The 22,991-nt window shown below is 38.2% G+C and overlaps 1 protein-coding gene and 1 long non-coding RNA gene across 2 annotated transcripts; one reads left to right on the top strand and one right to left on the bottom strand.

Moving 5' to 3' along the window:
- The first annotated feature begins 2,703 nt into the window (after positions 1-2,703).
- On the top strand, positions 2,704-5,449 carry LOC142161866 (uncharacterized). Its single transcript, XR_012693579.1, has 2 exons — positions 2,704-3,178; positions 4,837-5,449. It is a non-coding gene; the product is annotated as an uncharacterized LOC142161866 (long non-coding RNA).
- Positions 5,450-7,049: 1,600 nt separating this feature from the next.
- Positions 7,050-15,258, bottom strand: LOC107762185 (uncharacterized). Its single transcript, XM_016580521.2, has 6 exons — positions 14,992-15,258; positions 12,628-12,700; positions 12,450-12,543; positions 10,223-10,330; positions 10,042-10,099; positions 7,050-7,833 (listed from the first exon to the last, which is right to left on the bottom strand). Exons 1-6 carry the CDS (start codon positions 15,022-15,024, stop codon positions 7,375-7,377), a joined length of 825 nt encoding a protein of 274 aa, XP_016436007.1. The 5' UTR covers positions 15,025-15,258; the 3' UTR covers positions 7,050-7,374.
- Between the last annotated feature and the right edge of the window lie 7,733 nt (positions 15,259-22,991).

The raw sequence follows: 22,991 nt of genomic DNA, 5'->3' as shown, positions 1-22,991 counted from the left end.
GGTGAAAGGAATGAGATAGCATCTATTCAGATCCTATAGATATGATATGACTCCAAAACATTATGCAAGCATGACGCCGAAGAGAAGCGGTAAGGGTTGCGCACCCGATGATATTGATAAATAAGTGCAAATGAACACTTGATACATAATGAGCCAATGCGAGAGGTAACTTAAGACAAAGTAAATAACTAAAGAGAGATTATTCGAAATATAGATATGGGAATGGACCAACGAGTAGTTTGTAGTTGATTCAAGAAGAGCCAAGTTATGGCTATACAAGAGGTTATAAGCAAATTAGCAGATCATGCAAGATAAACGTAGTGAATCCTAATCTAGTAAATTCAGTCTCGCAGATATGATGTCGTAACCTTGAGAAATATTCAGATAGGAGTTGGGTTACTAAAGGTACTGTATAAGTGTTACGGAAATAATGGAGTGCCACTAAGGAGACAATCAAAATCTGAGTTTAGAAGTAACCCTACGAGCACAAGGGGACGAAGGTATGTAACTAAGGATGTCTGTAGGCGAGTAAGAACATCGAAAATTCCTTCGGGTATACAGTATAACAAGATCGTAACTTTACAAGATCCAAAATGTCTCCTTAAGTACTACAAAGAAAGACTAGTTGAGAAAATAAGGAAGAAGGCTTCAACTTAAGCATAACGATATAAAGAAGAAATGGTTTTGTAACAACAGTCTCACTACAATATGGTATACACTCCATAAGAAAGTGGCACCTATCGTGACTAATGAACGGGAAGTCAAAAGTGATATTTGAGATCATATGAGTTATAGAAAATTCAAGTATTGGTGGGAAATAAGATAAGCCAAGTATTCATGCAACAAATGGCATAACGACCATGAAAAGTGATTGCTTGTATTTAAGAACGATGAGAAGGCACGAAAGGAATTATTCAATCAATGATCCAGAATTAATTACGTTGTGAATGCACTTAAGACTTCAGAGTTATATCCATGCAGCATATATATTGACATTCATATAGCCATAGGAGACTCTGGTATAAGTTAAAAGAAAAAATTAAGTTCACGTCACCTATAAAGGCTTGAATTGTTAGAAGATTATATCATGGATGCTACATAGAGTCCATGAAAGGCTAATGCAATAGCTAATACCCTAAGCTGAAGATTGGAAGATAGCCTAAGCTTAATTAAAGGCTGAGAAGGAAGAGAAAGCTCGAAAGTTACATCATGAGTCTGATTGTTAGACCTAGATGATTATAGAAATCGTGACTCAAACCATATCAGGAACACTTTTAATAGCAGAGGTATAAAAAAGATAGTACAACAAACATATTCTATAAAATCTCTACGATAAAGCAATTAGAAGAGTACCAGCCTCATAAGACGTTAATACGAAGTTCCCACCAGATTGTGTATGCACCAGGGTTGCAAGTAATATAGTAGAGCTTTAAGGTATGGATGTGAATTCCACCAATGTAGAAGGGAGGTTATGAAATCGATAGAAGATACGGTGTGAGATTTATGAAAATGCAGTTATTGAAATATAGTATCGTCCCTAGGTGCATCAAGAAAATCACTTCAGATGTTCCCCGATGAGACGCGAGCCTTAGTGACAATGTATTACATCCGAGGCGATGGTTGGAGTTAGTGAAAGACTATGATGTTTATATTTTATATCATCTAGGGAAGGAGAATGTAGTATTCAACGCCCTCAATCTTAGATCTATGTTTAGCCTATCATATTTACAAGCATAGAAAAATGAGATAGCTTGTGAGATTCATCTGCTAGCTAATCTTGGAATTCGATTACTAGATGCATGTGGTACCAGAGTTACTACTTAGGACATGGAAACCTCCTCTTTAGTAACTGAAGTGAAAGAATGCTAGTATGAAGATCATGTGCTAGATCATTAAAGAGATACAACCCCTCAAAAGGAAAAGACACTATTTGAGATTACAGGAGATGAAGTCCTCAGATATCGAGGTCAATTATATATTCCTAATGTGGCAGGGTGAGATTGAGTCCTCAGATATCAAGGTCGATTATATGTTCCTAATGTGGCAGGGTTGCGCCGACAGGTTATGGGACAAGCAATGAGAAAGTAACCTAGAGTTATGTAGCACACCTCGGTAATAATACCAAGGCTATAAAATAAAATATAGCAATAGTCATACATTCAGCAAAGTACCAAGCAAAGAGCTTAAGTATACCTATATATGCACAGAGGGACATCTTGTCATAGTTCTATATATGTATTCACAAAGTGAAACCAAGAGATTGGCAAAAAGCTGGAGGAAAAAAAGAGAGACGAGTCGTGCATAAAAAGACATAGTCATATAGGATACATCATAGAAGGTAGTCGAAGTTACGAGATTGGAAGAACTCCGGCCATAATTTGCGAGGTGATAATAGGCCTAAAGGGGGGAATTCCATAGTTTTTAAATTTATTCACAGAACAATTACCTAGATGACAAAGGACAATATTAAAGTATTCATAAGAGCCATATGGTATGAGAATGAGAAGCGCATCAGTCAACATTCGAGGATGAATGTTCCAAAGGGGGGAATAATGTTACAACCCATGTTTTTGTACCTGAAAGTACGTCGTGAGTCAATTGATGTAAGCTCAAAAAGGATGAAATCCTTCTACAAAGATAAGAAAGGTTTCCGAAGTATTAAGCAAGTTAAGATCAATATGAGACTTTTTAATCATGATTTAAATGAGTTTAAAGCCATTATATGACTATATATGATGTTTGTATATGAAGTATAAAGTTTGAGAAAAATCGGATTTAAGTTGCGGAAAAACCGACTAAAGATTTGCCTTGTAGTGAAGCTTTTTGAGTAATAAATTTCGTGTGCCATATGAGGTCTTTTTGGGACATATTATATACCAAATTGAAGGACTTGGAATTTAGTTTTCAATGCTCTTAACCGTTCATTCATGCGACATCCGGATAAAAAGATATAAGTATTTGAAAAAAGGCCAATGAGATGGTGCCAAGTAGCACCTTTTGACTTTTCAACCAAAATGGATATTTATCTTCCTATGTCATCTCTTTCTTCATAATTCCAGAGAGCTCGACCAAATAAGACCCCTAACCTCACCCTTAAGCTGTCCACAAGGTTATCCAACAAGATTATCGTCCGAGGCACGAAATCACGAAGCAATAACACTAGAACGATCCCCACGATGTAAGTATCGCTATATATCCTCTCTTTTTCTTTGTAGTTTGAGTTTTGGAAAGTATTTTGAAGTTAATAAAAATGCCTAATTTCCGGTTTCAAGCTCTTAAACATCAAGGAAGATTGATTAATTTATTTCATAATAGTTAGAACTCACGGGACGGTGATCGAAAGCCGTGAGTTCGAGTTATTTGATTTGTAATAGATTGTTGTGTGGGCTGTTTCGTATAGCTTTTGGGCTGTATATTTTGCTGCTATTTAATGGAGTTTTTGAAAGATAAATTGTGTGGAGAAACACCATCTAATGGCAAAATGATGGATTAGTCATTCTTTGTAATATTTTCGGGGCGTTGGACACTACTATAGTCGTCGTTTTTGGATGAATTGATTAGGGTGTGTTGGGTTGTAGTAATCTAAATATAACATGGATTTCGACTTGCATCCACTGTAGGAGGTAATTATATTGTGTTCCTACAGGCGCTTAAGGTTATCTTGGCATTGGTTAAGTTAAATGGATGAACTAGACATGAACTAGTGTATAAAGTTGCTAATTAAGAATAATTGGAGTTGTGGATCATTTTCTTTGTTATGGATATATGGTATAAGGCTGGAATTATTAATGAATGACTTCATTATTTTGTTAATGATACTATTAAGTTAAAGTAAAAAGTCTATAAGGGATGATATGGGGTATACGAATTCCAATTGGAGCTTGTCACTCGTCGTAAAATAGTTATGACTTGTTGTTGTTTTATGGTGTCTTGTTATTGATAATTATGTATTGCTGGATTTCTTTGGTAATTCTTGTTGGTATATGGTATTGGAGGGGGCTTTTGTTTTAGGGGAGATGCTTCCCGAATTTATATAAACGAACTACAAGTTTGAGTTGCAGACTTAGCCTTTATTCAACACCGATTTTGAATCTCCTTATGCAATGGTAGATTGAGTTGAGTTGTTTGAAGGGTATCTTGGGAGGTATTAAGGACTCACCATGGTTAAGGTATGTTAAGGCACTTCCCTCTTTCTTTTGGCATGATCTAAAGTGAAATGAATACGCTATTTCATAACGGATCTACTCCTAGAAACTAAGGTTGCCCATGTTGTTCTTTCCTTATAAAGTTATTCTAAGCAAGTATGTATGATCCTTGAATCCTATAGAAGCTCATATTGATGGTATGATGTCCATAATGTTAATCGAAGGTGCAACGACCTTAAGTCACTCCAAAAGGTTTAGAACGTGATTCCATGAGTCTAGTATGCATTATATATAGTATCTATTTTACTCTACCGAGCCGCGCTATAGTAGGCCGGGTACGACACCTATTGTGCAACCACTAATTAGTTGGATTTACTGAGCTCCACATGGTCGGGTATGATTCTACCGAGCCTTATGATGGCCGGGTACATTTTTACCGAGTCCTCTTTGAGGTCGGGTACGATATGATGATGATGATGCCCACAGAGGCGTATGTTTTTAAAAGTTTATGTATATATATGTATTATGCATTTCATGTTAGTATCCCCAGAGGCACTCAGATGTTACAGGTTATATCTCATCTATCTCTCTTTATATTACTGTTCTTGTTTATGTTTTCCTGCCTTACATACTCGGTACTTTATTTGTACTGACGTCCCTTTTGCCTGGGGACGCTGTTTCATGCCCGCAGGTCCCAATTGATAGGTTGTCATTCCTCCTAGTAGGCTATCAGCTCAGCGGAGGTGTTGGTGCACTCCACTTGCTCCGGAGTTGCCTATTTGGTCAGTATGCTTTGGATATGTATTGATTGATATGGCGGGGCTCTGTCCCAACCTTTATGATTTTATGTACTCTTAGAGGCTTGTAGACAAATGTCAGGTTTATGGATACTTGTATGGCCTTGTTGGCCTATGTGTTGAATTTACACATGGTCATGTCAGCCTTATAGGCCCGTATGTCACATGTATAAGTTTGTATATCATGTTGGGTCATCATATGTTGAGTATTCCCGTATGTTTTATTTTTGTTATCTCATGACGGGTTTCTGGCTCATTTACTCAAGATAGTATAATAAGAAAGATATGGCGGGGCTCTGTCCCAACCTTTATGATTTTATGTACTCTTAGAGGCTTGTAGACAGATGTCAGGTTTATGGATACTTGTATGGCCTTATTGGCCTATGTGTTGAATTTACACATGGTCATGTCGGCCTTGTAGGCCCGTATGTCACATGTATAAGTTTGTATATCATGTTGGGTCATCATATGTTGAGTATTCCCTTATGTTTTATTTTTGTTATCTCATGACGGGTTTCTGGCTCATTTACTCAAGATAGTATAATAAGAAAGATATGTTATATTTGTACTCGGTTGAGTAAGGCACCGGGTGCCCGTCGTGGCCCTTCAGTTTGGGTCGTGACACTAATTTTCGGCGAATTCGCCGTCGAGCAATGGTGGCAGAATAAGGACTCTGCTAAAGAGATGTAAAAAGCCATCCGTTGAATTTTGTTGTTTTTACTTACAACATACATCATTTACTATCAAGCTTCATGATTTCCCAAGAATTATAACTTTCTAAATGACATGGCTTCACTTCTGTTTATTCGTCAATATGAAGATCAAGACATTCGTCTGTCACTCCAATTCATTGGTAATTGGGATCCGCACTTGAAGCTAGGCCTTGATTGGCAGCATAATCTAGACCAAGAGTAATCTGGCAAGAGACAAGACTTGTCCGATTGTAAACTTCAAAATCGTAAAATGAGGAGGCATTATGGAAAGTGAATCAATTACAATGGCGAAGAAGAGCCAAAGCAACGTCCGATGGGATTGGAGAAATTGGGATCGGAGAGAACGTAGGTGATGTGGGTGAGAGGAATTTTGAGATTGAGCATCGTATTTTCAGGGAATGGGGGAAGAGAATGACATGTATCAAAGTAGAGAGAGAAAGAAAAAAATGTAACTGAATATCGTATTTAGTGGCTTAGGGGTAGGAGGTAACCAAAATTAGATATTTTGCTATAAACATTAAAAGATATCTATAGAATATAATTTTTTTTGAATGGTATTTATTTAAAATAAATAAGATGTTAACCTTTGCTATAGGAGGTAAAAATTTCTATTTTTTTAAAATCAAATAACTAAGGTTTAGTCATGCATTACAAAAAAAGAAAGTCCGGTGCACTAAGCTCCCGTTATGTGCGAAGATGCATAGAAAAAGAAAAAACCTTTGACATCAAGGAAGAGGGCTTCTGAATAACAACATCCTTTGGTCATGCATTTCAAAAAAAAAGGAAAAAAAAAAAGAAGGAATTATTGTAAATAAATAAACGAAAGAAAATATTATGCTTTGTGTCTTTATATATATAACTTCTTTTGTCCCAGTTATATCTTATTGGGAACGAGAGTTAGGTACTGTTGACCCAGTGTAGTATTACTTGGCGTCTTGTCATATTACTTATTACTATACTAATCAGTCTTGCCTGGAGCGCTTAGGATTGCTTAGTTAAATGACAGCTACAAACCTTTTGACATCAAGGAAGAGGGTTTCTGGATAACAACAGTGTAATTCCACAAAGTGAGATCGGGGAATGGTAGTGTGTACGCAGAACTTACCACAGGTAGAGAGGCACAATAGACCTATCGATCATCAAAGTGGATTTCCAGTAAAGTTTTTCTTTAAGCTGATAGAAAAGATTAACCAAAAAACTGGGCATACATTTGAGAGAGAGAACTAGTTAGGGTAAACAGCAGAATGGTGAAAGCTAAGCATCAAAATGTGTGTAGAACAAGAGACCAGCACAACTCTGGTATTATGCATGCTGGAGTAGGCAATAAGAAAATAGTAGGGGCAATTCAAGTGGCACTTTAACCCCTTCTAGTTTTTGAAAATTTTATGGCACCCTTTTTCAGCAGAAGTCGAGGACTAATATTATGTAAATCGAATAAAGATACAAACTAGTTCTCCCTTGCTATTTCATACAGTAACTGGTACATGGAGTGCTGGTTGGAGCAATACACACTTCCTACTTATTTCTACTGGGAAAAGAGAAAATGGTTAGAGGCCATTACAAGACTGGAGTCACAAAGACAACTAAGAAATACATATACTGCAACAAATCACAAAGGGAGGCAGAGGGATTCATGCCCTTTATGTTAGGGCCCATAGGAACTTGCTACCAAATAAATAGCATATGCCGAATAGGCCATTTGTTTGTTATTTTATCTGTCTACTCTTCATCATAATCTTCTTCCTCCTCCGCCAAACTTGAATTCAGTTGTGACATATGGGCAGGGTCAATAACCATTCTCTCCATTTCGAGAGACCATTGGGGGCCTTCCTCCACTTTCTCATTGGCAGGCCTTGGCGATGGATTGCAGGCTGCTATATCTGGTGCAGCTGATTTATCAACGCTTTCATCTAGGTTGACCTTCAGATTAGGAGTTGTTACAACTGAACTTTCTCTGTCACAAGCACTGGAATCCTGTTTAGGTGATCCCTTCGGTTCAGTGCAGTTGTCTGTGTGAGTTCCAGGGTTTGGATTCTGCAGACCACTCTGCTGAACAGAGGTGCAAGATTCAAGTTGCATATCAGGCCGCGAAAGCTCCCTATCAGCACGTCCGCGGCCACGACCTCTTCCTCTACCCCTACCTCTTCCCCTACCACTACTGCTAGCATGACACGTCTCCTGCAGGAAAAAATGCCATTCACGTCATGACTTGATAACAGAAAATATAAAGTGATCACTGTACACTGTAAGTTGATTACTATGTGAAAACATCATGGTTTCACAACTCTCATGACAACCACAGATGATTGTGCTATCACATTATACAAAAAACACCAGATCTGTGATATGCGACATTGCCTTATCACATTGCATCTTCCTCCGAATTTAATTATGCCATATAAAAACGCTAACTAACTGAGAGAAACAATAACATACACCTCAATGTCAAGGTAGTTGGTTCAGTGATATGAATCCTTTATCTGTTTTGCTCCATTTAGAACCAACTTAATTCCAATATCCCATAATTTGAGTCATTTAACACTAAGTTATTTTCATTTTCTATTGACATAAAAATCTTTAACAGAATAAAAGTAAACAAAAAAACGAGTGCAGCCTTAGTTTAATCTACATCTCTCTTGGAGAAAACTCAACTGCAATGAGTGAAAGTTTTGGTGCAACTCCAAATAAATTCTCGATTCATATAAGGAAGGGAAAAGGGTCAAATTTATCCCTGAACTTTCAAAATTGTCTACATTTGTCCTCCGTAAATAGTTGGGGTCATCCGTACCCCTGCCGTTACAAAAGTGGCACAAATTTGCCCTTCTGAGTTCTGACTAACGGTCAACTATTAAAAGATTAATTAGTCACTAAATATCTTATTTGCACCAGCAAGTGACATGTGGCATAAAATTAACCCACCCCCTTTTCCTGCTAAAATAATCAACGTCTTCCACCTTTCTACTCTCACCAGACTCGCTCTCGGCCGATCCCGCCTCTCTTTCACTTTAACATACTTGGAGGCCTCAGAAACAAAATAACCTAACAGGTTCGAGCTTTTATCAAGCTTCTAGACTCTAGTCCAAAAAAGCAAGAAAGTTCAAATCTTTGGCAAGTATGGCGTAGATGCTCCCTTTCTTCACAATAAGGAAAGAAAACTCCAACTATTATCAAATCTAAAAAGCTATATGGAAGGTAGTTGACAAAGTAATAAAAGCCAACTTACAACTTCTGCAATAAAGTGAACGAGTAAGCACATGGGTGGATAAAACGTATGGCAGGTTTAATGGGGCTTTTCAGATTCAGAAAGAAACAACCAATTAAACTTAAAAACTTTATATGAATTACAGAAATCCCATAACATAAATTAAGATCAAGCGCCAAAAATAACAATTTCCAAGATATAGAAATTCCCTTCTTCACCTTACGAACCAGAAATTACTAGAGACTGGAATTGATGACATCCCATAGAACAAAAATATGGCAAGTATTTTGTCTCGGCAGACCGATGACAACTGCTGCAAGCGGCGGCAGCGAAAACGATAACCAAATCGGAGAGGTTGGGGAACAGCATAGTTTCTTTGAAATAGGCGACGATGCTGATATCAGCGATGAAAATTGTAAATGTTTGAAGAACAATCTTTTGCTGCAAACAAGAATACATTGTTTGGTCCTTCCTCAACCAATGAAAGAGAGAGAAGGGATGGCTGGAAGGGGGGATAGGAGCGGGTCTAGAAAGAGACGAAGAAGACGATGACAATACTTTTAGATGGAAAATGGGAGGGGGTTAAGGGTGAGGGTTAATTTTTAAGCCACGTGTCACTTGCTGGTGCAAATAAGATATTTAGTGACTAATTAATCTTTTAATAGTTGACTTTTAGTCAAAAGGGCAAATTTGTGCCACTTCTGTCACAACAGGAGTACGAACGACCCCAACTATTAACGGAGGGCAAGACCATCTCGCAAAGTTCAGGAGCAAATTTGACCCTTTTTCCTATAATGAAACCCATAAGATGGTCAAAAGTAAACAGTTGATGTCCGTTCTAAAAAACCTTATCTCCATAAAAAAAAAAAAGTTATCACTAACTAATGGATAGAACATTATTTCTAACTAAAAGATAAAGATTAAGAGAATCAAAGATATTGATAGTGCAATGTTTTCTTGAGCTAAATCAGTTTGTCCCGCGAAAACTTCATCTCAGAAAATGAATCAGCAATTACTTGTTTATACTATTACTACATTCAGAGCATTTTTTATTCTTTGAGAGAACTAAACGTTTTTTCATTAGCAATAATTAAATGCTTTACAATAAATAAGTTCTTTTTCAGTTTTTAGCCTCAGCAATTACGAGGAATCTAAACTAGAAGAGTCAACAAAGGGTTTCTCACCGTCCTACTCCTTTTGAACTCATCCTCACTGTCATGATGTTCTTCCATTGCAACTTTCCTGATAAAACAGTATATGATTTTGCAAAGTTTGTCATCTTGGAAGTGTAAGTCAAATAATCAACTGAATAGAAGAAAAACTACCAACTTTAACGTTATAAGACAAACAAGAAATGATCCTAACCTTCTTTTTGGCATTTCACCAGCAGCATCAGAATGGCCATAATCAGGAACCTTGCTGACAACTTCCCGAAGGAAGTCAAACACGTTGTAGCTTTGTACACAATGCTTTCTACAAATAGATGTTAGATGCAATCAGTATGCATGTAATAGGATAAATGAACCAACAAGCCCATTATTTCCGAATTGACAAGTGAGTGAGAAAGGCAGCATCATCCTACTTAACCTGCACAGAAAGACGTGTTCTGGTAGAAGGAGTGGGATCTTTCAGCACATTGCAGAAGAAAAAAATGATGCATTAGCTAACACAGATTAAAGATGACATGAACATTAAAAGAGGATCTGTGGAATGCATTGAATTCTAAATTCTATGCATAACATTCTTTAGAGTACTATTTTCAATTTGTTAGACAATTTCAAGGTGTATTAGTAATGTTGAAGTTTAATTGCTTTATGTTGCAGCAGCTAGCCTTCAAGGAATGCTCAGGAAGCAAGTCCATTACAGCTGCCAGCTGGTTTGACAGAGAGTTGTTGCTTGATTTGGCAGTTGTTCTTCCCTTAGCCCCCAAATTTTCAGGAGGCAGACAGTTGGCTTGTTCTAATGCCAAACTGTTTCCCTTTGTGTAACTATTTTGTGTGCTTAAAGCTTGAACAGTTTCAGCAGGCAGAATTCCTTAAAGTTTCTTAGAATTTCATTTTTTAATAAAGAATCTTGAAATATCATATGTGACTGTTTCCCCTAATCCTCCTAGCATTTGAGGTTAGGATTTACAGAACATAAACAGTGTGGCAATTCAAGTCGTTCTGCAGCCTTTCGCTCTTAACTAAGTCTTTTAACTCTAACAGCTAGTAATCAGTCCACCTATTAATTACAAGATAACCTGATAACTGATTTTGATCAGTAGTGTCTCTCAAGCTACAAGAAGATCAAAAACAACCCAAGCATAAGACTGTCAGGATATCAATACACAGCAAAATTTTGTAATCTGTACATGTTCGCACTCACAAATAAAGCATTTTTTACATAAGGTCCCATGAGTATCAACAAAAAGGAAGAAATTTTTTAAGAAATAACTCAAATAAGTTGAAGTAGAGCAATGGAATAAAGTATATTCACTGGCATTTGATGTATTTGCAAAAGATAACGAAACTCTTGATTTGAACTGCACAGCTGAAGTGGAGACAAACACTAACTTCTGCTGTACTGTTAGAAAATGCACTTATCCCTCATTGGTTGCATAAGGGTTTCGAAAATACAAGGAATTATAATGTCTTTGGGCCACTCCACCCATTGTCTTAAGGTTTTGAGTTGGATGCTTTGATTCCATGTGAAAGAATCTGAGCATCCAATCCAAAACCTTAAGGTAACAGGTTGATAAGAATTTAAATCTTCAACTCCCGTGTAAACCCTAGAACTGGGTTACACGTGCTGTTGGAGAATAAACTTGTTCCTCATTGGTTGCGTGATTGTTTCCAAAAGGGTTTAAATGTCCTAGACCACTCCACCTATTGCATAAAGGTTTTGGGCAGGTAGCTTGGATTCTTTCAGACATAAGATACTGCACCATGTTAAGAGGAAGCCATGATACTCCACTATTGTCAAAAAGACATCATGATTTCTAGATCCTCTCAGTTGGCTTGCAGTAGAGATTGGCAGACTTGGAGAGAGCATGTAAGAAATGAACAGCAATAGCCAAACAAGTTTCCAATGACAGAAACAGATGAGAAAAAATAGCACTGCGGTGGCAGATATTTTCAGAGAAAAGAAGCAAAAAGACTGAACAGGTTTTCACCAAAAGCACCACAACTATGAAGACTAGTGTTCTCTCATCAACCAAACATGTTAAAAACAATAATGGCACCGAGATGAAGCACTTTGCAGAAATAAATTCATCAAATGTAAAAAACGTGCACTAGCAGACCTATATGCAAGGCAAGTGCATTTCTTGAAACAAGCCTAGAACTTAGCAAACAACCAAGATAACGTGTGCATATAAAAATCAAATTACCATCCTAGTAAAGCCATAAAGATTTTGTGTTTCATCTATGCAATATAATAAGTCTGAAGCACTACTCAACACAGCCAAGTCGATTATCAGGATTAAGTTACCATACACAACACGAATTAACCAGATCAGAAATCAGTGACGAGATTGAATAGATAACGGCTCATTATTAGCTTCCAGATCTGATCTATACGGATGAATGGAGATTTTCGAAAAGTCACTCACAAATGCAGTGAATTAACAGTCTTTGCTCCTCTTCTAAGAGTTATGTCATATGTCCGATCACAAAGGTCTTGCAAGAATAACTCCAACGCTTTTGCTGCATTTAATGCCAAGAGGAGAAGGGTTAGAGAAAGATACCAACGAGTAAATTGACGATCGACAAACATTATATGGGACTTACACACTAGAACAGGCACGGCCATTGCAATCTTACCAACATCCTCATCAGCTTGCATAATCTTCTTGATCCGGGCCTAAACGTTTTTCATGAAGAAAAGGAGATAATCTCAGATATTCCACCTTTGATAGAACTAAAAGCTGAGAAGCAAATAATAATGACGAATACAGCAATAAGAACATCAACAACAACAACAACAACGACCCAGTATAATCCCACAAGTGGGGTCTGGGGAGGGTAATATGTACGCAGACCTTACCCCTACCCCGAAGGGTAGAGAGGCTGTTTCCAGGAGACCCTCGGCTCAAAAAAGCAATAGGAGATGATATATTAGTACCATAAAAATGCATAATAAAAATAACAACAATATATAAGAGATATGAAATACAGAATACGAAATACGATTTCGAAATACGAAATAGATGGCTGGTATAGCACAACTAGAAGGTAAAGCGTTGCATCAATAGACGACTAATGACATTCCTAGTCTAACTCCTAACTGGATAGTCTCACTCTATTGTGCTGTAGAAATATTCACACTCTCCCCTAACCTACAACCTTAATGCTCGACCTCCATAATTCCCTACCAATGACCTCCTTAATGCAATAAGAACATCAATGATAACAAATAAAAAAAGACTTGAAACTGATTAGACGTTCTTCTACGTGTTTTCCATGTTAATCCTCCAAGTCCATCCTTATCTTTCTTAATCGAATAAAGAGTTATTCACTGAAACAGAGACCCTACTTGAATCAGAAATGTAGAACTCAGATCCTATAGAGGACCAGCATACCTGCTCATTTAAAACACAGTTTTTTTTTTTTGTTTTGTTGATAAGGTCATTTAACACAGAGATAAGAGAGAGATCCCACTTCTTGCCACAAAATGCACCTCCTATGGGCAGACAAACTGGCACAAGGATAATCCACCCTTGATATGATTGATCTGTTCCCAAAGTAACTCGGACATAAAACTGTACTTAATGTGTCATCACAGAACTCCCCCAAAAAAAGAATAAGATGAATGGTTGGCTGTGGCAGAACCAATTAAGAAGAGTGACTAAGAGGTTAGCACACTTGATATGATTGATTTGAGGTAATCTCCCATCATGATAATGCCACTTCTGGAATATAGAACTATTTTCCCCTTTGTTGACTGCTAGAACAATGCTAACACAGCCATCATTATTAGGCCATTGCACATTTTCACTAGGTGTGTTTTTCATTGCTCTTGGCAATAGACACATCCCAACAATTACTTCTTTGAAATACGGCCTCAATGTCCACAACAGCCATTTTTTGTCAAGTTTGAATGAGTTGGCTTTCAATGCTTGCCCTGCACTAGTTAAGGTTAATAGGTTCACGACTTCAACGAAAACATACAACCCATTTCGTTCAAACAGTCAGCTCCAAACGACAAACCCCACCTATCATTCGCATGTCCAATGCGACAATACTCATGAAACTTCCTTCTATTTCTAACCAAAGCAACATAAAGAATTAATATAAGCTGAAAAAGTTCCAAATGCTTCCAAGATATTACACTGTAAAACAATTCACAGCAAAATGTAACTTGCTGATTTGTCTTTCTGTATCCAACAATATCCACGTTAACTACCACAGATGACATGCCACATCACGGCACTGCCTCACTTAAGTCATTTCAAGGACCAAAATACAGCGACAAAAACTCTACTACTATACCTCAGTCCCAGATAAGCCGGAGTCGGCAATACTAATCCTCACTGACCATGTTACTCCATATAAACTCATCAGAGACCAACATTATCCAAAATAAATATAATAATATAATATATTAAATTAAAAAGCACTAGAGTTCATTACATTTTCTAGTGATGTACAAATCTTTGAAAGTTTAAACAACTCCTAGGAAAAACATAGTTAGGTAAAGTAAAAGCAAGTATAAAGCCAGTATGACTACCAGCAAAATAATTTCTTTTTAATTGACCAATAGATTGGAGCAATTACTTTAACCCACAATACAAAATCCTAGCTCTTATACTTTTTCTTTGGCTACACTAAGCTTAGCCAAGTCTGACTAGTAGTTCAACCAAAAATTACCATGTCCCTAATTTCAACTTGAAGTTACCATATACGTAATATTTTCACTGCGAGTTTTATGACGAGCCACTGTAGAAGTGAAGTCAAAATTCAAGTTATCCGTTGAGCAACAACCCTAGAAACCCGACCCACTAAGCAAAATGGGTCCAGCTAAATAGCTTAGAAAATACCAGATTCGTTGAAATTAGCAGATGCCATAGGCAGATCAAGGCGATATAAGTAAAAAAGAAAAAAAGAAAAACAAATGCATTAGAGAGGAAAGAGGGAAAAAGTAAAGCAGCTCACCGCAGGGAAGCGAGTGTCGAGTTTTTTCCTCATGACAAAAAATCAGATTCTGGACATTCAGAAATTGGGAGAATCTGAGGGATATTAAAATAAATTAGAGAATCTTAGAGATGTAAATTTGTGAAATTGGGAAGAATCAGAAGAACGCAATCATTGCGAGTGAGAGAGTGGGCAAATCGAAGGTATTTTTCAATTGAAAAGAAAAGGGAATTTTTTCGGACTTGACGTACAGGTCCTTTTACCACACGACATTTCAATTTGAGACCCATTTTGCTTTGTGTTTTCTTCTATTTAACTTTTATTTTATTTTAGAAAAAAAAATGTACGAGGTTGATTAATAAGTTATGTAAAAATAGTTAAGAAATAGCTCAAAGTAACAATATAAAATAAGAATATAAGTAATAGAATAAGAGAAGAACAGATAACTTTCTTATTTTGCCAAGTGTTTAAGTGTATTTTATCTCATGTTTCATGCCTCTATTTATACTATCACATATGAAGGTTATAAAATGATTGTCTTAAACATGACATTAACAATTGAGATCATGAAGGAAGATCATGGGGAGAGGTTATGGAGGTGTGAGAGTTACAATCATAATAATGATGAGTAGTGGGAGGTTATTTACATCATGGGTGAAAATAGTGGGAGTAGTGGACATCGACATTAACTATAGGTTTTACAACACAATTCAAATGTCCAAAAATAGATAATATGCCTCGTTAAAACCTTACTAAGAAACAACGCTGTGAAAAAAAATCTTAGCGAAGGAAAAAGAATACACATATCTGTATAGGCTTTATTTGCTGCCTCGTTAAAAACCTTACTAGAAAAACCTAATGGGACAAAACCTAGGCTAAGGAAAAAAGACTACATCGCGTATCTTACTCCCATTCATGAAAACATCATTTTATTTCTCGATGACGCCGCATTTCGATCTTTTGTCTAAGCTTCTCAAATGTTGATGTTGGTAATGCCTTAGTGAATAGATTAGCCAAATTTTCACATGAACGAATATGTTGAAGTTGAACATTAATTTTACTATTTTGTTAAAGATCATGCGTGAAAAAGAACTTTGGTGAAATGTGCTTTGTTTTGTCTCCTTTGATGTATCCTCCTTTCAGTTGAGCGATGCAAGTAACATTGTCTTCATATAGTGTAGTTGGATTATCTTTTTTCAACCAAACACATTCCAAACTAGCTTCATAAATAGCTATTATCTCAGCATGATTTGAAGATGTGAAAGCTATTGTTTGTTTTATCGATCGCCATGATATAGCTATACCTCCATATGTAAACAAATAGCCTGTTTGAGATCGAGATTTATGTGGATCAGTCAAATAAGCTGCATCGTCATAGCCAATCATCTCTAACTTGAATTCATTAGAATTAAACAATCTCATATCTATAGTTTCCCGAATATATCTATATATATGCTTAACACCATTCCAATGTCTTCTTGTTGGGGAGGAGCTGAATCTTACTAATAAGCTTACTACAAAAGCAATATCTGGTCGGGTATTGTTGGCAAGCTATATTAGTGCCCCAATTGCACTAAGATATGGAGTTTCACCACCAACGAGCTCTTCATCATTTTCTTGAGACCGAAATGGATCTTTATTTATTTCAAGAGATCTCACAACCATTAGGGTACTCAGTGGATGTGCATTATCCATGTAAAATCGCTTTAAAACCTTTTTAGTGTATGTTGATTGATGGATAAAAATTCCATTTGTTATTGTGACGACCCGACCGATCGTCTTAAGAATTTATGCCCCGATACCCTATTAACTACTTTCTCCGTGTTTATTTTTATTATTTTGATTTGCCAGGATGTTCGATTTTGAGTTTCAGAGAGTTTTGGGACACTTAGTCCCTAAATGAGAGCTTAAGTGCTGGAAAGTTAACCGTAGTCAGAACAGTGAGAAAACGGCCTTGGAATGGAGTTCCGAAGGCCCCGTTAGCTTCGTTGGGTGATTCGGGCTTATGGGCGTGTTCGGATTGTGTTTTGGAGGTCCGCAGCTAATTTAGGCTTGAAATGCCGAAAGGTCGAATTTTGAAGTTTCCGGTTCGATAGTGAGATTTTGATCCGAGGGTCAGAAAGGAATTCCGAAAGTTGGAGTATCTCCATAGTGTTGAATGTGACATGTGTGCAAAATTTCAGGTCATTCGGACGAGGTTTGATAGACTTTTTGATCGAAAGCGTATTTTTAGAGTTTTGAAATTTTTAGGCTTGAATCTGTGGTTGATTCGTCATTTCGAAGTTGTTTTAGGTGTTTTAAGGATTGGTATAAGTTTGGACGGTGGTATTAGACTTGTTGGTGCTTTTGGTTGAAATCCCGGGGACCTCAGGATGATTTCAGATGGTTGACGGAAGGTTTTGGAAATGGTTTGAAGCAGCTGAAGCTGCTGATATCTGTCATAACCGCACCTGCGGTTTGGGTCCCGCAGGTGCAGAGCCGCAGAAGCGGCAGAGCAATCGCAGAAGCAGAATTGGGGAGGATCAACAGGTTCCGCAGATGCGGGAGACTTACTGCAGAAGCGGTACCGCATCTGCGAATGAGTAATCGCAGGTGCGGAAGCTGGTCTTTAAGTGAAAGGTCGCAGGTGCGACCATGTCCTCACAAAAGCGGGACCGCAGATGCGGAAGTCGCTGGGCAGAAACATATAAATACTTGCCTTCGCGAAATTTAGCTGTTTTTCACCATATTTCAAACGGGAAGAAGCTTGGGAAGCACTTTTCAAGAGGGATTTTTAGAGAAGTTCATTTGAGTAAGGTCTTTGGTCCCTAAACTCGTTATTGGAATGATTTTTTTATCAATTTAAGCATGAAAAATTAAGGAAAATCAGTGGTAATTTATGGGTTAGGGCTTGACTAATTAGAGGCCTTTGAGTGATGATTTAAGGGACCAATTGAGGTCCGATTTTGGTACTTTTGGTATGACTGAACTCGGAAGAGTGTGAGGATTCTGGAAATGTAAATTTTACCTGATTCCGAGACGTGGGCCCGAGGGGCGGTTTGGTCATTTTACCTAATTTCGCGTATTAGCTTAGAATTTCTTTATAGAATCAGTTACTTGAAGTGTTATTTATATTATAAAATTGAATTGAATAGATTTGGACCATTTGGAGTCGAGTACGAGTGGCAAGAGCGTGGTTTCAGATTGATTTGAGCTGGTTCGAGGTAAATGGCTTGTCTAACCTTGTATGGGCGACCTTCCCCTTAGGATTTGGTATATTTGATAATTGAAATGCCTTGTACTTGAGATGACGAGTGCGTACTTGAGCTAATTGTTGAAAATCCAGTTTTCTTTAAGTAATTTCAATTGTGTTCCTTTTTCTATACTTGCAATTTAAACCTATTGTTAGCTTAGAAAAAGCATGTCTAATTGACTTAATTATTTATTTGCTTAAACTGCCTTAATTGAATTATGTGAAGCATGTTAAATTAGAATTACCTATTTTACTTGTTACGAAATTGATTAATTGAGTATTCTTGTGTTGCTGCTGTGTGTTTTACTTTGGGACTACGGGACGGCATTCCAAGAGATCCCCCTGTACGTATTTATAATGTGAACTGAGGTGAGGGATACCAAGAGATCCCTGGCACGTATATTAAGGATCCCAAGAGATCCTCGGGATACCAAGAGATCCCTAGCATATATTGAGGATACCTAGAGATCCTAGGGATACCAAGAGATCCCTTGTATACATTAAGGATACCAAGAGATCCTCGGGATATCAAGAGATCCTCGGGATACCAAGAGATCCCCGACATATATATTGAGGATACTGAGAGATCCCCGGTTATCATCCTTGTTATGAGTGGTATTTCCTTGTGCTTTGTCTTTATCTCTGTTTCAGTTATTGTATTCCTTATTATCCTGTATTAAATTCTTACTGTAGATTCTCAATTGTATTGTTTATCCTATTCTGTCATCTCTATATTGATTTAATCTCAGTATGGCTCTGACCTTCCTCGTCACTACCCGACCAAGGTTAGGCTTGGCACTTACTAAGTACTGCTGTGGTGTACTCATGCCCTTCCTGCACATGTTTTTCATGTGCAGATCCAGGTACTTCGACTCAGACTTACCATACTTGAGGCGAGGCGACCCCTCGGAGACTTCGAGGTATATCTGCTGCATCCGCAAACCGAGGAGTCTCTCTCCATTCTCTCTTGTAGTTATAGCCCTTCTGTATTTACTTTGTTTTAGACTATTCTGGAGTTAGAGCACTATGAAGTATCCTTAGCTTGTGATTCATGGGTTTCCGGGTTTTGGGAATATGTATTAGTTTTTTTAGAGTTAAATATTGTGTATGCCGAGCGGCACTTTTAAACGATGTTTTATTACTCTATTTCTTTTTTAAATTGTTTTTCTTTTCTTTTTGCAAATTTGGTTTATCTTCCACATTTTAGGCTTACCTAGTCGTAGAGATTAGGTGTCGTCACGATGGTTTACGGAGGGCGAACCGGGGTCGTGACAAGTTGGTATCAGAGCTCTAGGTTCATAGGAGTCATGAATAACAAGCCGGTTTATTAGAGTCTCGTGATCGATACGGAGACGTATTTACTTATCTACGAGAGGCTATGTAACTGTTAGGAAAATTCCATTTCATTTGATTTCCTTGTCGTGCGAGATTTTGACATCACAATTCTAAACTTCTGTCTTCTATTCTCTCACATATGGTGAGGACACGCGCTACCCGAGATAATCAAGCACCCGCGCCCCCTACTATAGCCGTCAGAGGCCGGGGCCGAGGTAGAGGCCGATGACGCGCACGTGGTGCAGCCAGAGCACCTGCGCGAGCTACCGCCGAGGTACCACCAGCAGTTCCAGCCGGAGTCCAGCCACCTGATACGCTTACTGCTACTACTACTCCAGCACTTCGGGAGACTCTGGCACAGTTCATGAGCATGTACACCACTTTGGCTCAAGCAGGGTTGCTTCCCCTTGCTGCAGCTACGTTTCAGGTCGAGGGAGGAGCACAAACTCCCATCGCCCGCACTCCTAAGCAGTGAGTGCATGTCGAGCAGGTCCCTGAGATTATCCCTGTACAACCTGCAGTCTGAGATCAGCCCGAGGACAAGGAAGCAGCTTCCGAGGACGAGCAACTGAGGCTTGAGAGGTTCAAGAAGTACAAGCCTCCTGTATTCAGTAGTCTAGCATCGGATGATGCTCTGGGATTTCTTGATGAGTGTTACCGTATTCTCCATACCATGGGTATATCAGGATCGAGCGGGGTTTCCTTCACTACTTTCCAGCTTCGAGGAGTCGTCTATGAGTGGTGGCGCACCTATGAGTTAGACAGTCCGGATGAGGCTGCCTCACTAACTTGGACTAAGTTTTCAGATCTGTTCCTGAGAGAGTACGTTCCTCAGAGCCTTAGTGTTAGTTTATGTGAGTCCACCAAACGATAGAGTACCTGGTCCTCTATAAGACTGATACATAGAATGCAATAAAGACTGAATGTAATGAAGGCAAGAGATTTTCTACGTGGGAAAATCCCACACAAGGGGATAAAAAAAGCACGACCTACTCTTATAGGCTTTTAACTCTACTAACTTGTAATCTACCTATTACAAGCCACTTTGCAAACACCCTTTTGCAAAGACTTCAAACTAACTTGTGATGCAACCACCACAAGCCACTCTATAACTCTCCTAGCTACAAAGGATTTGACTTATGACTATCCCTAATCACAACATAAACTCTGAAGTTTACGAATTTGGTTTGTTCCTATGACAACTCTTCTAAGAAAGCAAACTAAGAATTACAATGACGAACAAATAACAAGATTACAACTCAACTATGGATATACATAAAACTCGTTTAGAAACTGATCCTTAGTGGAGTTGTCTTCTTGTTCTTGACACACCAGTGACTTCAATGCCGGATGAATGCTTTTTTGCCTTGAGAGAATATCACTGAATGCACAAGTGAAGTATGTCTTGCACCAGTCTGTTTTATCACAAAAGATATCACAATAGATAGTGATGTCAACTCTTGGTGTACTTCTTCCCAATGAGAAGTGACTGCTGCACTATCTGCACATCCACTCCTGGGCAGTTGCATTCCAGCTGGATAGTGGACTTTGTACTTCTATCAGGACACACCAACAGACCCGGTCCTAGTTGTGTTCCTCTTCTGTAACAGTTGCTAGATGGTCACTTTCTTCTGCTACGTTCCAACTGTGCACTTGACATGTACTTCTGTCAGAGAACCCTAAGGGGGCAAGTCCCTATTGTGTTTCTCTTTATATTGATTGTGTACAGTCACTGACTTGTGCTTTTGTCGGAGAAACCTAAGAGACTAGGGCATCGGATCCCTATTGTGTTGCTCCTTGTGGTCGTTCATCGATTCGCTGATTTTATGACTTTGACCAGTTCACATGAGATATGTATCCTGTGGGACAAGGTTCTCCATCTGATTCTTCACGACAAGTTTGTTAGATCATCAAAACATAAGAAGCATAAGGTTAAGACATCGAAAACCCATCAATTTCCCCCTTTTTGATAATGACAAACTTAGGAATGGAGGGGTACTTTAGATCACACTCCCAATAGAGTTATTTATTTTCTTAAAGCTCAGCATATGGTTGAGAAAGGGTGTGACACGTATTTAGCCTATGTGAGAGATGTCAGTATTGATACCCCTTCAGTTGATTCAGTTCCAGTAGTACGGGATTTTCCCGATGTGTTTCCAGCTGATTTTCCAGGCATGCCGCCTGATAAAGATATTAATTTTGGCATTGATCTGTTGCCGGGTACTCAGCCCATTTCTATTCCTCCGTATCGTATGGCTCCTCCTAAGTTGAAGGATCAGATACAGGAATTTCTTGATAATGGTTTTATTCAGCCCAGTGTATCACCTTGGGGTGAACCTATCTTTTTTGTGAAGAAAAAGGATGGTTCTCTGCGTATGTGTATTGATTATCGCCAGTTGAACATGGTTACAGTGAAAAACCGTTATTCCTTGCCTCGTACTAATGATCTGTTTGACCAACTTTAGGGCACATGAAGATGAGTTGCCACCAGAAGGGTTGAGTCACAACAAGGCGCTACATATCACTGTGCAATACGAGGATTATTTCATCACCAGAATCCTAATTGACGGTGGGTCCAGCCTCAATATTTGTCTGTTGGTAACACTCAGAACATTGGGAAAGGGGCTGCATGAGATCAAGGACGGGGCCATCAATGTCAAAGCTTTTGACGGTTCCCAAAGTTCCACTATTGGGGAAATTAGCTTGTGTTTGCAGATGGGGCCTACTTGGTTTGATGTTGAATTTCAAGTAATAAACGTGCTGACATCTTACAACTTGATTTTGGGACGACCTTGGATTCATGCCGCTGGGGCTGTAGCATCGACCCTACATCAGGCAGTGAAGTTTGAGTGTAATCACCAAGAGGTGATCATTCACGGCGACGGTAGCAATCCCATATACAACTAATTTAAATCTAGACTGCACTATTTAAGATTTCATCTATTGAACTTTTAAGCGCTTTTACTTTGATATGTGATCTGACCTCTTTGTTAATTGAAGTATCTGATAATGTTATGCACATGATCTATATTTTCTAAATGTAGTGCTGGTTGAGAACATTTCAATCTCTAGAGATTTGAACCCAATGCTAAGAACCTTTAAAGGTTGAATTCATAAGAGTTAAATACTGGATCAGCCCCGACATTGTGTTATGGGATAGATTTGTGGTTTTATTACATATCTATTACTCCATCTGTTCTAGTTTATGTGAACATATTTCCTTTTGGTCCGTTCCAAAACGAATGATCCCTTTCTAAATTTGGTAACAATTTAGCTTAAGCTTACAATTCCACCCTTAATGAGAAGCTTTTATAATCACACAAATACTCTGGGCCCCTTTTTGATTTGTTTAAGACCACAAATTCCAAAAGTCTTTATTTTTTCTTAAACTGCGTGCCCAATCAAACAAGTTCACATGAATTGGAAGAGTACTAGTTTTGCTCGTTTGACCCTT

This window comes from Nicotiana tabacum, chromosome 7 (genome assembly GCF_000715075.1).
Source record: "Nicotiana tabacum cultivar K326 chromosome 7, ASM71507v2, whole genome shotgun sequence".
In the NCBI taxonomy this organism is placed as follows: domain Eukaryota; kingdom Viridiplantae; phylum Streptophyta; class Magnoliopsida; order Solanales; family Solanaceae; genus Nicotiana; species Nicotiana tabacum.
This window is presented reverse-complemented; position numbering and strand designations above follow the sequence as displayed.

What these genes read in the sequence shown, in the direction of transcription:
- LOC107762185 (XM_016580521.2), bottom strand. Translation starts at nt 15,024, where the DNA reads ATGAGGAAAAAACTCGACACTCGCTTCCCTGCG. An exon ending in GGTGAAATGCCAAAAAGAAG is followed by an intron (nt 10,100 to 10,222) that starts GTTAGGATCATT and finishes CTGTTTTATCAG; the next exon opens with GAAAGTTGCAATGGAAGAAC. An exon ending in AGTTCAAAAGGAGTAGGACG is followed by an intron (nt 7,834 to 10,041) that starts GTGAGAAACCCT and finishes TTTTTCCTGCAG; the next exon opens with GAGACGTGTCATGCTAGCAG.